At 46.1% G+C, this 17,512-nt stretch overlaps 1 protein-coding gene across 1 annotated transcript in view; it reads right to left on the bottom strand.

Annotated features, from left to right (window-relative positions):
- The window catches only part of pcdh15 (protocadherin related 15), a gene marked incomplete at its 5' end in the record, with an annotated part of 501,491 nt that overhangs the window by 437,866 nt on the left and 46,113 nt on the right, over positions 1-17,512 (bottom strand). Inside the window, one exon of the mRNA XM_033034471.1 lies at positions 11,474-11,629. Within this exon, the coding sequence (XP_032890362.1) occupies positions 11,474-11,629 (156 nt within the window). The remainder of the gene's footprint in view (positions 1-11,473; positions 11,630-17,512) is intronic.

Genomic DNA, 17,512 nt, shown 5'->3' with positions numbered 1-17,512 from the left:
GAATCAATGAGGAATCTGCATGCCTTTGATTAACCAAGTCAAGGGCCTGTCCCACTTGGGCGACATTTTAGGCGACAGCCTGCAAAGAGGTTGTCGCATCGTGGTCGGGTCATGACGCAGAGTGACGCGTGGTGAGGCATGTAGTGACGCGCGGTGTCTCCCTGTCACCCCAGGATTTTGGAATGTTCAAAATCCTGGGGGGACATTTGGGTGTCATGTTGTGCGCCCTGTCACACGCTGACGTATGCTGTCCTGCGAGTGACACCCGGTTAGGGTTATGGACCACAGATGGGCTGTAAAATATTCTTCCTTCAATGCATGGATTTTAAACATTAATATATTAACATTAATACAATAAAATCAACTGTGCGAATAAAAAGATGTCTGAGTCGTTCAGTTTTATTTACAGATGTATTGGTCTGCTTCCAAATCCAATCACCGTCTCTAACTTTTCACAGGGATGGATTCCGTAAGTGTAGACTGAACTTCCCTCTCCCCTCCACCTGCCTCTTCCCCCCTCCTGTCCGCATCCCTCCTTCTCCACCGCCCCCACACTTCTCCCCTCCCCTCTCCCCCCCTTTCTCCCCTCCCCACTCCCCCCCCCTTCTTCTCTTCCCCCTCTTCCTCCCTTCTCCCCACTCCATTCTTCTCCCCCTTCTCCACTGCCCCCCTCCCCTCACATCCCCTTGTCCCACTCTCCCTCCCTTCTCCCATTCTCCAACCCCCCCCCCCCACTTTCCCTGACGCCCCCCATTTGTGGACCCTGCCTACGACCAGCGATCCCCCGCACACTATCTCACACATGCTCGGGACAATTTATACAAACCTGTGCTGCTTTGGAGTGTGGGAGGAAACCCTAACCCTAACCCTAACCCTAACCCTAATCGTAACCCTAGCCCTAACCTTGGTGGTTTGGCTCAGCCACCAAGCACGACATCCGGAGGCTGCAGCGAATCGTCCTGTCAGCTGAGAAGGTTATTGGCTGCAACCTTCCCTCCATTGATGAACTGTACACTGCAAGGGCCAGTAAGCGAGCGGGTAAGATCATCTCTGACCCCTCTCACCCTGGCCACAAACTCTTTGAATCACTTCCCTCTGGAAGGCGACTACGGACTGTCAAAGCTGCCACAGCCAGACTTAAAAACAGCTTTTTTCCATGAGTAGTTGCTCTACTCAATAACCTGTAGCCTCCTTTTGCTCTGGTATTTTATTTCAATCACATGTTTAAACTGTAATGTTTTATTATTAATGTTTAAAGTTTTATGTGTCATTCTTAATTGTCACTGTATGTCGTGCTGTTACTTGCGAGCGGAGCACCAAGGCAAGTTCCTTGTATATGTACATACTTGGCCAATAAACTTATTCATTCAGGTTAATTGGCTTTGGTAAATTGTAAATTGCCCCTAGTGTGTAGGATGGTGCTAGTCTGTAGGGTGCTTGCCGGACGGCGCGGGCTCAGTAGGTTTAATTTAGTTTAGTTTAGAGATACAACGTGGAAACAGACCCTTCGGCCCACCGAATCCGCACCTCCCAGCGATCCCCGCACATTAACACTATCCTACACACACACTAGAGACAAGTTTACATTTATATCAAGCTAATTAACCTGCAAATCTGTACTTCTCCGAAGTGTGAGAGGAAACCGAAGAGGAATGTGGGAGGAAACCAGAGCACCCGGAGAAAACCCACGCGGGCACAGGGAGAATGTACAAACTCAATACAGACAGCACCCGTAGTCGGGATTGAACCTGGATCTCCGCCGCTGCAAGGCAGCAACACTACAGCTGCGCCACCGTGCCGCTGTGTCTTCCTATCAAGGTTTATATTATATTTTATTCAGTTATGCAGCACTTTCAACTGTAATCTTTTTTTTCCCCCTATCATTAGAGTCATAGAGTCATAGAGTGATACAGTGGGGAAACAGGCCCTTCGACCCGACTCGCCCACACTGGCCAATTTGCTATCCATTCAGCTACCTCTCCTTGGATTCCATGTGATCTAACCTTCCAGAGCAGCTTACCATGCGGAACCTTGTCAAATGCCTTACACAGTCCATGTACACAACATCTATAGCTCTGCCCTCATCAATCTTTTTGGTCATGCCTTCCAAAAAATCAATCTGATCTGTGAGACACGACCTCCCACGTACAAAAACCATCCTGACTATCTCTAATCAGTCCTTGCCCACCCAAATGCCTGTATAACCTATCCCTCAGAATACTCTCCAATATGCAGAGACTAACATCTCAATTTCCCTCATCAGCCAAGCTTCCTTACGTTTGCCTGCTTTGCCCTTCACTCTAACAGGGACGTACACATCCTGAGCTTTCTGTCACTATTTGTTTCAGAGAGGCCGTGGATATGGTTTGACAACTATCATGATGGCATTAGTGTGTTATGAATAATGAAAGGGAGTGCTCTTTAATGGGTTTCCAGATTACCTCCGTCTGTGTTGTAATAAATAAGTTAAATCCAACTCAAGATGACTGAATCAAACTTCCATTGGCTTTGACAGAGTCAGTCGGGCAACTTGATAATTCACTTTTATGAAATAGTATTGCCTACACTTTGTGTCACTGAAATATCGGCCCATCAAGTCTACTCCACCATCTAATCAATGCTGATCTATCTCTCCCTCCTGACCCCATTCTCCTGCCTTCTCCCCATAACCCCTGTCATCTCTCCAGAGATGCTGCCTGTCTCGCTGAGCCACTCGAGCTTTTTGTGTCTATCTCCAGTCCAACACTATTCACAGAAGGCAGTGGATGCCAATTGTCTGGATGCTTTCAAGAGAGAGTGAATTTGTGTACATTAGGCATGCAAGCAAAGAATTTCACTGTGTCTCGTCACATGTGACAATAAAGTATTCCATTCCATCAATTCCAGTACAGATTTAGCACTTCGGGCTAACGGAATCAAGGGATATGGGGAGAAAGCTGGAATACGGTACTGCTAATGGAAGTTCAGCCATGATCATATTGAATGGCGGTACTGGCTCGAAGGGCCGAACGGCCTAATCCTGCACCTATTTTCTATGTTTCTATGTTAATACTCCCTTCTCATGGTAGAAAGAAAACAAAGTGAATTTTAAAATAAATTGCCAGATCACTGTGAGAGCACAGGCATTACTGGATATTTGCAACTGATTACTGCTGGGGGTAAACCAACATGTACACCAATCGCCACCACCATTCCTCTACATATGCTTAAGTGTTAAGGGCCTGTCCCACTGATGCGACCTTTCAGCGACTGTCTTCGACCTTCAAGCTCGAGGGCACTCGCCTGGAAATCCTCGAGCTGGATCGACCGTCAGCGATGAAACCGCGAGCTGGATCGACCTGCCGACCGCAAACACACACACACACACAAACACATCGCAAAGGCGGGGGCCAGGGAAAGCGGGGGAGCACTGTCTGAAATTCACACCCGCGATGAACAGGAAGATAAAAGACGGCTGCACAGTGTACGGTAAGTCCTTTAGAGAGCGGGTGGGGGGGGGGGGGGGGGGGGAGGGTGGAGAGAAGGGGAGAGAAAGGGAGGGAGGGAAGGGGGGGGGGGGAGGAGGAGTGCAGACACTTTTAAGAAGCCAGACAATTTTTAATAAAGTTTAGTGGGCATTTTACATTACCGGTCTGTTTTCCTTGGTCCTGAAAACTCCAATGAGCCCATTAAAGTGCCCGGTCAGCAAAGAGATTGCCTACAGCTGCCCGCGACTGCCTGTAACTACATAGCGACCCCACTCCACTGCACTACGAGTTCAAAGGAACCATGTCGACCAATTTTTACTCGCGGAAATTTTTTTCAGCATGCTGAAAATTTTTCCTCGACCAAACTGACCGCGAGTATGTGGGAACTTCCCTCGAGCATGAAGGAGAGTTACCGCATGTTGGGGTCATAGGACCTCCTAGGACCACGTGTCGACCATGCTGCGAGTTTGAGTCGAGGGCAAATTCTTCTAAACTCGCAGATTAGGTCGCCACAGTGGGACAGGCCTCTTTAGTCTAATTGAAGAGCAGCAGCTGACTGGAACACACTCAAGATAATCATACTAAGGACTGGTTAATCTGCACAAAATCAAAAAGGACAGGTAATGCACAGGGCAATAAAAATATGCCTGTTCAACAAATGCAAGCAAATAGAGCACAAAATAAATATTACCTCACAATAATACATGCAGACAAAAGATTCTGTTTACTTTTCCATCATTGCATATGAACTTTTCGTTTCATTCTCCATTGCTTCATGGTTCCATACATACAGAATAGTGAAAGGTTTGGATTGAATGGATGTGGAGAGGATGTTTCCACTAGTGGGAGAGTCTCGGACCAGAGGTCATAGCCTCAGAATTAAAGGACGTTCTTTTCGGTAGGTGATGAGGAGAGATTTCTTTAGTCAGAGGGTGGTGAATCTGTGGAATTCTTTGCCACAGAAGGCTGTAGAGACCAAGTCAGAGATAGATAGATTCTTGATTAGAATGGGAGTCAGAGCTTATGGGGAGAAGGCAGGAGAATGGGGTTAGGAGGGAGAGATAGATCAGCCATGATTGAATGGCGGAGTAGACTCGATGGGCCGAATGGCCTAATACTACTCCTATTCCTTATGACTTTATGACCTTCTGATTTGGCTGAGAGAGTTGGCTTTCTCATCCATCGGGTCAACTAGGCCTAGCTGCGTTTATAATGATAGCCTCAATTATTTAGGTGGGAAACGAAAATCAGCTCGAACTCCACTCCTGAATGACACCAGACGCCTTTGGCAGGGGCTACGGACTATAACTAACTACCGGAGTAGCCCCCCCCCTCAACCGGATGTGCTGGCACCTCCCGAGGTGATGACCTGAACTCCTTCTACGCACGATTCGAGACGGGCAACATCACCCCTAGCTCACCGTCAAAAATCAACAACGCAAGTGCGCTGGCAATCGAGGCTGGAGGAAGGTCCACCGCTGGGGATGGATACATATTCTCGGTGACCGAGCACGTCTCTGATGCGTGTGAACACGAGGAAAGCTGTAGGCCCAGATTATATATCTGGGTGAGTACCAAAGTCTTGAGGTACTCAGCTTGCTCCAGTGCTCACCGCAATATTCAACCTCTCCCTGGCCAAGTCCGTGGTCCCTGTCTGCTTCAAAAGATCCACCATTGTTCCAATGCCAAGGAATGCCTCTCCAACCTGCTTGAATGACTACCGTCTGGTGGCCTTCACCTCAGTAGTCATGAAATGCTTCGAAAGGCTGATCAAGAACCACATCTGCCCCTTTCTCCCTCGCAACATGGACCTGCTACAGTTTGCATACCGTCCGAACAGTTCCACGGATGATGCGGTCTCCCAGGCTCTGCACACCGCTCTCTCTCACCTTGACAGCCAGAATGGGGGCTAAGTGAGGATGCTGTCCATTGACTTCAGTTCAACTTTCAATACTATAGTCCCCACCAGGCTGGCTGAGAATCTGCTGAAAATGGGGCTTAACACTCCCCTGTGTGCGTGGGTCCTGGACTTTCTCACCGCCAGGCCCCAGGTAGTCAAGATGGGATGACATACATCCAACCCCCTCACCCTGAACACAGGATCCCCCCAGGGTTGCGTCCTTAGCCCCCTACTGTACTCCCTGTACACACATGACTGTGTGGCCAGGTTCAGCTCCAAGTCCATCATCAAGTTTGCTGATGACACTGTGGTGGTGGGCCTGATCTCCGATAACGATGAGAAGGCCTACCTGGAGGAGGTGGCTGACCTGTGCACTCTGGTGTCAGGACAACAGCCTCCTCTTGAATGTCACAAAATCTAAGGAGCTGATTGTGGACTTTAGAAGGGCACAACATCTGAGGACGTACATGCCACTGGAGATAAATGGGACTACTATATAACCATATAACCATATAACAATTACAGCACGGAAACAGGCCATCTTGACCCTTCTAGTCCGTGCCGAACACATAATCTCCCCTAGTCCCATATACCTGCGCTCAGACCATAACCCTCCATTCCTTTCCCATCCATATAACTATCCAATTTCTACTGTGGTTAGGATGAGCTGCTTTAAATACCTGGGAGTCCACATCACAGAGGATCTGACATGGACAACACACACTGCTGCACTGGTGAGTAAGGCAAGGCAGTGCCTTTACCACCTCAGGCAACTGAGGAAATTCAGAATCTCTCTGAGGATCCTTCAGTGCTTCTACTCTAGGGCTGTAGAAGACATCTTGTCTGGCAATATCACAAACTGGTTTGGGAACAGCTCTGCCCAGGACAGGAAGGCTCTGCAGAGAGTAGTGCGTTCGGCCGAACTCACTACGGGAACTACACTCGCCCCCCCTGCAGGACCTATACACCAGTAGGTGCAGATCCAGAGCCAGCAACATTTTGGGGGACCCCTACCACCCCAGCAATGGACTGTTCCAGCTGCTACGGTCAGGCAAAAGCCTCAGCTGTCATGCTGTGAAAACAGAGAGGATGAGATGGAGTTTCTTCCCACAGGCCATCAGGACTGTAAACTCTTATCTCACCAGGGACTAATTTACTGTACTAACTTACTGTTGTGTCCCTTGAAAACAATTATTTTCTAACATATAAATACTGATTCTGTTCTGTTGTTTTGCACAATCCGCAGGCATTGCCACTTTCATTTCACTGCACATCTTGTATGTGTATGTGACAAATAAAGTTGACTTGAATGTTGCTCATTAATAACTAGTGGAACATGTACTGAGGGTATGGATGAATTAAGTGCAGACACTGGGCTTGACTGCGATACTTCCTAGGATTAAATAAACTCCTGACATTTAATCCAATGAACAACTTCCCAGATGACGTTTTGTATCATTTTTCTATCCTTGCAACGTCATAAAAAGCAAATGTATTTAAGGTTATGTCAATTAACCTACAAACCTGCACGCCTGTGGAGTGTAGGATGAAACAGGAGCACCTGGAATGTTATGGGGAGAAGGCAGAAGAATGGGGTTAGGAGGGCGAGATAGATTAGCCTTGATTCAATGGCTGAGTAGACTTGATGGGCCGAATGGCCTAATTCTATTCCTATTCCTTATGACTTTATGAAGAGATGGGCGGCACGGAGGCAATGCACTAGAGTTGCTGCCTTACAGCGGCAGAGACCGGGGGTCGATCCTGACCTTGGGTGCTGTCTGTATGGAGTTTGTATGTTCTCCACGTGATCCATGTGGGTTTTTCTCCTGGTGCTCCTGTTTCCTCCCACACTCCAAAAGACGTGCAGGTTTGTAGGTTAATTTGGCGTTGGTAAAGATTGTAAACGATCCCTAGAGTGTGTAGAGTAGTGCGAGTGTACGGGGGTGATCGCTGGCTGGCGCGAACTCGGTGGGCCGAAGGGCCTGTTTCCGCGCTGTATCTCTAAACTAAACTAAACTAAAATTGGTGCAAGATGCACTGTAAGTGCAGGCACTGGACATGACTGCGATACTTCCCAGGATTAAACAAACTCCTGACGCTTGAACTGATGGAACATTTCCCAGATGACTTTTCATATAGTTTCTCCATCCTTTGCAATAGTATAAAAAGTGAATGCATTCAAGGGATAAGTAAAAATGAGATTATGGAGAAACAAGAAATTGCAGAAGCTGGAGTACTGTGCAGATTGCTGGGGGAACTCAGCGGGTCAGCCAGCAAATGGGGAGGAAATTGACAGGCAGACATATTTCAGACAGACTGCGTACAAAATAACACAATTTAGGACAGGCAATCCGCATTGTGAAACAAATTTGACTACCAAGTAAAGTATCCCAAGTGCAGGTGCTATCGCAATGTTTAAGGAATATTTAGACAGGTACATGGATAGGACAGGTTTAGAGGGATATGGCCCAAACGCTAGTAGGTGGGACTAATGTAGATGGGACATGTGTTGGAAGGAATTGCAGATGCTGGTTTACACCGAAGACAGACACAAAATGCTGGAGTAACTCAACGGGGCAGTGCCTCTCCGATCCTGTAGATGGGACATGTTGGTCAGTGTGTGCAAGTTGGGCCAAAGGGCCTGTTTCCATGATGTGTGACTGCTTGACTCCCTATCTATTGCTATTGAGCAAGAAGAAAAGTGTTTTAGGAAGAAATTAATGGCAGTACAAGGTGACAATGAAAAGGAAAGAGTGGGCATGCATGCAACAGAGGAAGTGATGGGTTTGTTTAAGAAGGAACTGCAGATGCTGGAAAATCGAAGGTAGACAAAAATGCTGGAGAAACTCAGCGGGTGAGGCAGCATCTATGGAGCGAAGGAAATAGGCAATGTTTCAGGTCGAAACCCTTCTTCAGACAGATGTGAGGGTGAAGGGGGGGAGGGGGGCGGGAAGAAGAAAGGAAGAGGAGGAGCCAGTGAGCTGAGGGAGAGCTGGGAAGGGGAGGAGAAAGTAGGGACTATCTGAAATTAGAGAAGTCAATGTTCATACCGCTGGGGTGCAAACTGCCCAAGCGAAATATGAGGTGCTGCTCCTCCAATTTACGGTGGGTCTCACTATGACCATGGAGGAGGCCCAGGACAGAAAGGTCGGATTCGGAATAGGAGGGGGAGTTGAAGTGTTGAGCCACCGGGAGATCAGGTTGGTTATTGCGCTCCGATGGGTCAGCAGGAGAAAGGGGTGAGTTTCGGGGATGACACAAGTGCTCTGGCTGAGATACAGATGGATAGACCACAAATTATGAAACAAGTCAAGATTTCATCGGCAACTAACAAGGACAAAGCCATTTAATTTTTAGAGTAAAAATGCACCTTCACTTTTGTTTGGCAACGAAAAGACTTTAGACTTTATATCGCTTTAAGAAAATTTGTCATTTATCAAATCTTATCAAAAAATGGTTGGTCATAGGGAAAAGGATTAGAATCAGGACATTTGACCCATCAAGTCAACTCCGCCATTCAATCATCGCTGACCTATCTCTCCCTCCTAACCCCATTCTCCTGCCTTCTCCCCATAACCCCTGACACCCGTACTAATCAAGAATCTACAGTATCTCTGCCTTACAAATATCCACTGACTTGACCTCCACAGCCTTCTGTGGCAATGAATTCCACAGAATCACCACCTTTGCTATCAGATTCCGAATTGCCCTGAGGTTTTGGTACATTTGGGCGGTAGTGGTACATTGGTGCAGGTCCTCTGCCGATTTTACCGGCACCCTTGGTTCCAGAGCCTTTCCAGATTATCAGCTTTGCCAGACCAACAGCGGTCACGGGCTTGGTAGGGGGTCCAAGATGTCGGCCGTGGAAGTCGCCTCCGGCCGGGCCGGAGTTCCAGAGCCCCAGACGCTGGTGGCAAATTCGACCCGCCGATTGGCCGCGGAATTCCCAATGAGTTCGAGATCGGCCGAGGCGCCACATTTTCGGGAGGGACTTCTGGGAGGGGGGATTTTGTCTCGATTTCAGGGGGGGGGGGGGGGGGGGGGGGACACCCTCCAGATGCTGGAAAATCGATGGTGGACCTGCACTTCAAATATTTGTTCTAGGTTTATAAGACTATATTTCAAAGATGACATCGTTCGGCTAGAATTTACTGTCAAGATGTGAACAAACCCAATGTCATTTATTTGCTGAATGATATGATTTTATGAATGATAACATATATTCAGAATAGCAACAGAACTTTGCATTAAGTGTAAATATCCTAAAACTGCATCTGATCCATATTTCTGCTGTAATTAAAATGACCATTCACGAAACACCAGCAAAAATGCCTAAAGCACATTCACGATGGAATCTATGATCTGCAGCTGAGCCTCACGTCAGCTGGGGAAGTTTGGACATTTAGCTCTGTGACTCTACTTTGGAGATACTGTGCGGAAACAGGCCCTTCGGCCCACCGTACCCGTGCCGACCAACGACTCGCACTATCCTACACACTAGGGATAATTTACAATTTTACCAAAGCCAATAAACCTACAAACCTGCACGTCTTTGGAGTGTGGGAGGAAGTCGGAGCACCCGGAGAAAACTCACGGTCACGGGGAGAAGGTGCAAACTCCGTACAGACTAGCACCTGTAGTCGGGATTGACCCTAGGTCTCTGGCAGCAGATCTACCACTACGCCACTGTGCCACCCCAAATTTAGACGGATTGGATCTGTTTATGAGTCTTTAACACCATTATGAAACAAAACCCATTTGATATTTCTGGAGCAAGGTAAAACTCTTTTGTTCTCAAAATAAAAAAAACATTAATTAATCTATACTGTAGAAACAAGGAGCTGCAAATGCTGGTTTACCAAGGAAAGATGCAAAATGCTGGAGTAACAGTGGGTCAGACAACATCCCTGGAAAACATGGATAGGCAACGTCACCTATCCATGTTCTCCAGGGTTACTGCCTGTCTGTCCCACTGAGTTACTCCAGCATTTTGTGTAATTCATCTATTCTGTTTGTTTGCTTTCAATAATCATTTCCGACATGGGAGAGGTATCTTCAGTACCCTTAGGACTGAGCTGAGTTATTTCTGAATGTTCAAGGATAATATATTCATTCAAAAAATATAACAGTGAACAGAATTAATTAGTCTTAATCATCGTGCTTTTTAAAATATAATTGCAAACTCCTTCATCGAGCACCATCCTGAAATAAATAAAGACCTGGGTTTGATCCTAACTACTGGTGCTGTTTGTAGGGAGTTTGTACGTTCTCCCCGTGACCTGCGTGGGTTTTCTCCGGGAGCTCTGGTTTCCTCCCACACTCCAAAGACGTGCAGGTTTGTAGGTTAATTGGCTTGGTATAATTGTAAATTATCAAGAGTCAGGAGTCAAGAGTGTTTTATTGTCATATGTCCCAGACGGGACAATGAAATTCTTACTTGTTGCAGCACAACAGAGTATGTGAATATGTAAACATTGTATATAACAGGGGAAAAAAATAAAAAGTTCAATAAATAACAAATATAGTGCAAATAACAAATAATAATATAGTCTTTTGCAGTTCAGAGCTCATAGCTTATTTGTTGTGTTTAATAGCCTGATGGCTGTGGGGAAGTAGCTGTTCCTGAACCTGGACATTACAGTCTTCAGGCTCCTGTACCTTCTTCCTGATGGCAGTGGTGAGATAAGTGTGTGGCCAGGATGTTGTGGGTCCTTGATGATGGTGGCTGCCTTTTTGAGGCAGCGACTACGATAGATCCCTTCGACGGTGGGGAGGTCAAAGCCGGTGATGGACTGGGCAGTGGTCACAACTTTTTGTAGTCTTTTTCGCCCCTGGACGTTCAAGTTGCCGAACCAGGCCACGATGCAACCAGTCAGAATGCTCTCTACCGTGCACCTGTAGAATTATCCCTAGTGTGTGTAGGATAGTGCCAGTGTACGGGGATCGCTGTTCGGCACAGACTCGGTGCGCCGAAGGGCGCTGTATCTCTGAACTAAACCAAAGCGTTGATGTACATTCTGACAAATATTAACCATATTAAAATAATCCTGAGGCGCCTTTGGAAATAACACTCTGTGTAATTGGTTATCCTCATATGAGCACCTACCTCATTGATTTCCACATGGTATCGCGATCGCTGAAAAGATGGGGAATTGTCATTCCGGTCTTTGATTATAATCCGCACTTCGTGTTTGATGACACTTCCAACTTGCAGGTTTACACAGTCGAGGACAACGACAATGGACTGGATATTGTGCGGAGGCTATTGATAAAGATATTAATAAAATATTAATATTAAGGGCTGTTAATAAAAGGAAGGTTTCAGCATTTCCATATATAAGGCCTAATCCCCAGACACAAACCACACTGAAACATTCATAGAGACAGAGTCTTACAGCGTGGTAAACAGCCCCTTCAGTTCAACTTGCCCATTCCGACCAGCATGTCCCATCAACACTGCCTCAACTACCTCCTCCGGCAGCTCGTTCCATATACCCACCACCCATTGCGTGAAAATGTTACCCATCGGGTTCCTGTTAATTCTTTCTCCCCTCATCTTAAACTACTCAGCATCTCATTGGAAACATCCCATGGTTGAAATGGACCCTTGACGTTTCAGGTCAGGACCTTTAGTAGAGTTTAGTTTCGAGATACAGTGTGGAAACCGGCCCTTCAGCCTTTGCACTAGTTCTATCCTACACTCCTCAGGCCAATTTACAGAAGCCAATGAACCTACAAACTTGCACGTCTTTGGAATGTTGGAGGAAACCGGAGCACCCACAGAAAACCCACGCAGGTCACTGGGAGAACTTTCAAACTCTGTACAGACAGCACCTGTAGTCATGATCAAACTCAGGTCCCTGGCGCTGTGCCACAGTGCCGCCCTTCCTAATTTGAATTATTTGAGTCTGAAGAAGGGTCTCGACCCGGAACGTCACCTATTGACTTTCTCCAGGAGATGCATGCTGACCTATTGAGTTCTTCCAGCATTTTGTGTCTCTCTTTGCCATAAACCAGAATCTGTAGGCCCTTTTGTAAAAATTATATCTCATGGTCAAAGTTCTTCGTATTCCTTTAGTAACTACTGACGAAAAAAATGAGTGGTATTTTACAATGTTTAACTCACATTAAGACAGTATGACCACTGCACAATGAATAAACACTAAAACTCCATTAATATTTCATGCTCTGGGTTTTGACAGTGCTGAACAAGCAGACCGTTACTTCTCTCAATACTCCATCAAACGTTTAATGCACATTTAATTTTAAGATGTTATGCAGCAGGATAATGTTTGCTTCGTTAAACCTTATAAATTTTAAGCGAGTGTTGAAAACAGAGTAAGTGAATTTCAAGGGTGCCCGGGAACAATGGCCTTGACGAGTTAAAGGGAGAACTGGAGCTACAGAGGGTGAAAGGGTGTGTGGGAACCAGGACCACATGATCTTAAATAGAGGACAGGAACAAAAGGCCTTGTATGTTAAAGGGAATGCATGTACTCAGGATATAGACACGTAATGCTGGAGCAACTCAACGGGACAAGCAGGAACTCTGGAGAGAAGGAATGGGTGACATTTTGGGTCGAGACCCGAGGAAGGGTCACCCAAATGGAATGGGTTGTGTAAAATGGGATAATTGCTAACTGTGTCGGTGCCCTTTGTGTGGCGACTCTTTGCATACCGTGTGTATGCAAAACAAAGAATATCACCGTGACTTGCCACATGTGGCAATAAAGTATCATTCATTCATTCAGAAGGTCATAAGTGACAGGAGCAGAATTAGGCCATTCGACCCATCAAGTCAACTCCGCCATTCAATCATGCCTGATCTATCTCTCCCTCCTAACCCCATTCTCCTGCCTTCTCCCCATAACCTCTGACACCCGCACTAATCAAGAATCTATCTATCTCTGCTTTAAAAAGATCAATTGACTTGGATTCCAAAGGACACTAGATAGGTGTGTTTCTTGCTTGATTTAGTCTGCTTAAAGTTATGATGGTGTGCGCTAATATACAAAAGAACTTTTAGTTTAGTCAGGACCTGAAACGTCTCTATTTCCATGTTCTCCAAAAATATTGCCTGCAACTATAATTATCCGTCCCTCCCCCTTTCCATCCGGTCACACCTCAAGCTCTGACGCTCCAGAGAAAACAATCCATGTTTGTCCAGGATCCGCAGTGATAGAATCATTCAGCATGGAAACAGGCCCTTCGGCCCAACTTGCCCATGCCGACCAAGATTCCCCATCTACACTAGTCCCACCTGCCCACATTTGGCCCATGTCCCTCGAAACCTTTCCTATCCATGTACCAGTCCAAATGTCTTTTAAGTGTTGTTATAGTACCTGCTTCAGTTACCTCCTTTGACAGCTCGCTCCATATACTCACTACCGTCTGTGTTGAAAACGTTCCACTCAAGTTCCTATTAAATCTTTCCGCTCTCACCATAAACCTATGACGTATGGTTCTTGGTTCATAGGTTCATAAGTCATAGGATCAGAATTAGGCCATTCGGCCCATCGAGTCTACTGTGCCATTCAATCATGGCTGATCTATCTTTCCCTCTCAACCCCATTCTATTGTCTTCTCTCCGATAAGTTCATAACTCATAAATAAGTTATGGTAATAATACTCCTATTCTGGGTGAAAGGCTCTGTACATCTACCCGATCCCACTGCGTTTAAATGGAGCATCGGAACCAGAGCACCAGTGTGTTAAACAGAGTGCAGGAATGGTGGTGCAGCGGTAGAGTTGCTGCCTCACAGCGCCATAGACCCGGGTTCAATCCTGACTGCGGGTGCTTGTCTGTGCAGAGTTTGTACGTTCTCCCCATGACCTGCGTGGGTTTTCTCTGCGATCTTCCGTTTCCTCCCACACTCCAAAGACATACAGGTTTGTAGGTTAATTGGATTGGTATAATTGTAAATAAGAATGTCCCTGCTGTGTGTAGGGTAGTGTTAATGTGCGGGGATCGCTGGTCGGTGCGGACTCGGTGGGTTTGCGCGCAGTATCTCTACACTAAACTAAACTGGGAGCCTGATACGTTGAAGGGAGAATATGAACCAGGGCCTCAATCTGCTAAATGTAGAGTGGGTACCAGGCCCGTGTGTGAAAGAGAGCACCGCAATACAGGGCTCCAGTGTCTTGAAGACAACATAAGAATCAGCATCCAACAAGACACTTGCCGAACCATCGCAATTTATGATTTTCTGTATAGCAGATTATAAGATTATAAATTTCATTTCAGAGCCTTCTCCGCAATTTATAACTATTCTAATCTAACACATGCAGCAGCCTATTTGTGGACTGAACACATGAAATAATTCTGATTGGTAACTGTGGTTCTTACAAGTATAAATAGTAATTTTTACTAAGTATTCTCTCCATTTTCCATTCAGTTCGGGCAGAGCATGTCATTCTTGAAAAACAACATTAAGGTTGTCGCACTGCATTTTTTTCTTCTTTCTACAAATCTTGATCCAAGCTTAGATCCTCGTTATTGAAGCCAAAATGTTACGACTTGTTTTCTGATTTCTAATCTGTATTATACAAGACCAGCCAGAATTACACTGTACCTGATGCCAACTCAAGCCAAACAAAAGACTCAAAGATAGACACAAAAAGCTGGAGCAACTCAGCGGGACAGGCTGCATCTCGTGAAGAGAAGGAATGGATGAGGTTTCGGTTCGAGACCCTTCTCCAGAGATGCTGCCTGTCCCGCTGAGTTACTCCAGCTTCTTGTGTCTATCTTCGGTTTAAAGCAGCATCTGCAGTTCCTTCTTAAACAAAGACTCGAAGAGTCTGCAGCAGCATCCCTTGTCAGGATCGAACCATGGTCTCTGGCACTGCAAGGCAGCAACTCTACCGCTGAGCCACCTTGTCACACCAATTGCAATCAGATTATCAAGTGGACGGCTGTGCATTCAAAGGGGGTGAGTTTAGAGTCATAGAATCATAAAGCAAGGAAGGTATATGGAACGAGCTGTCTGAGGAGGTAGTTGAGGCAGGTACTATCACAAAGTTTAAAAAACATTTGGACAGGTATAAGGATAGGATATGTTTTGACGAATATTGGCCAAACACTGTCAGGTGAGACTAGTGTAGATGGGGCATATTGGTCAGTGTGGGGAAGTTGGGCCACGCTGTATGACTGTTTGACTCTAAGAGTTAACCATGTAGGATAGCTGCTTCTATAATTTAGTTTAGTTCAGAGATACAGTGCGGAAACAGGCCCTTCAGCCCACCGGGTCCGCGCCGACCAGTGATATATTAACTCTGCATATTAACACTATCCTACACAGACTTTTTACATTTGACAATTTTTACACATACACCAAGTCAATTTACCTACAAACCTGTATGTCTTTGGAGTGTGGGAGGAAACCGAACATCTCGGAGATAACCTATGCGGTCACGGGGAGAACGTACAAACTCCGTACAGACAGCATCTGTAGTCGGGATCGAACCCGGGCCTCCGGCGCTGCAAGACAGCAACTCTACCGCTGCGCCTCCGCGCCGCTCTTTTCTCCCCATTGAGGGGATGAGTGAACCAGACTAATGTTTGGGCGGTTTCTATGTTGTCACGTGTACAGAGATGCAGTGAGATGCAAACTATCCAGTCAAATCATACTATACATAAGTGTGGTCCAGTCATTTTTGTCATGATATGAACTGATCACTCCTTGCCGTTTTTCATGTAATTAATTGACTGTAAATTACATGGAATCACAATGAAAGAATCACAAGATGGAAGAAGGCCATTCTGTCTGCGCCAATCGATAAATACAACTCCAAATGACGTACTGGTTTGTAGGTTAATCGGCTTGGTATAAATGTAAATGATCCCGCGCCAGAATCCCGGGTTCGATCCTGACTTCGGGTGCTTGTCTGTGTGTAGTTTGCACGTTCTCCCCGAGACTAGCATGGGTTTTCTCCGAGATCTTCGCTTTCCTCCCACACTCCAACGACGTACAGGTTTGCAGGTTAATCAGGTTGGTATAAATGTAAATGATCCCTAGTGCGTGTAGGATAGTGTTAGTGTGCAGGGATCGCGGGTCGGCACTGTGCCTCCAATCTAAACTAAATTAAACTAAAGATGCTGTTTACACAGAGGGTGGTGTGTGACTGGAACGTGCTGGGTGGTGGAGGCAGGTACGACAGTGAGGTTTAAAGGGACTGTCCCACGACGATTTTTTCTGTGACTGCTGGCGTCTTATCAGGGTCGCCAAAAGATCTTGACCATTTTAAAATCTAGCGGCGACAAAAAAAATGTTGCATCACTTGAAAAACACCGCGTGCCAACACGTCACTGCCGCATCACACCGCTAAATTTTCGGTGACCTATTACGTCAGTCAATGATGCCGGCAGGCGCCGGAAAGATCACCAAGCGGGACAGGCCCTTAATAGTCCTTACGGTGGGCGCATGGATATGCAGGGAATGGAGGGATATAGATCACGTGCAGGCAGATAAGGTTAGTGTCACGGTCTAAAGAAGGGCCTCGACCCGAAACGTCGCCCATTCCTTCTCCCCAGACATACTGCCTGCCCCGCTGAGTTACTCCAGATTTTTGTGTCTATCTTCAGTTTAATTTGGCATCATGTTTGGCACAGACATTCCTCTGTCCAAAATAAGAGTCGCCGTTGAAGCAACACGTGGCAATCTAAAGGCAAAGTTGACATACCTCACTTGTGAGACTAAGAAGTGATATCGAGCTCTGAACGTGCTTATACTGTAAGTACTTTTGATCAACACATTCGATTCTACCGTCTGAACCTCACAACCACTTAGAAATCTCAATTTGCTGCCAGTAATTGAATCGGCCATCCATGCAATTAATTGAAAATAACAGACCCAGGATTCCACATGAAGCATAATGATATCCACAAAGACCATTGACTTGTCCAATATGAACAAAAACATATTTTGGTCCTTTGTTTGAAGTTGATTAATGTTAAACCCCAAAACTAATGCTAATAGGCTGTATATACAACACTTATGTGTATATGTATATACAGGCTGCATATACAACATTTTTACTTAAGGAAGCAACTTAGATTTTGTTGATAGTGGGCGGCACAGTGGCGCGGCGATAGAGTTGCTACCTTACAGCGCCGGTGACCCGGGTTTGATCCCGTCTACGGGTGCTT

Source organism: Amblyraja radiata, chromosome 15, assembly GCF_010909765.2.
Source record: "Amblyraja radiata isolate CabotCenter1 chromosome 15, sAmbRad1.1.pri, whole genome shotgun sequence".
Taxonomy (NCBI): Eukaryota; Metazoa; Chordata; class Chondrichthyes; order Rajiformes; family Rajidae; genus Amblyraja; species Amblyraja radiata.
Note: the sequence above shows the minus strand (reverse complement) of the source record. Positions and strands in the feature narration are given on the sequence as shown.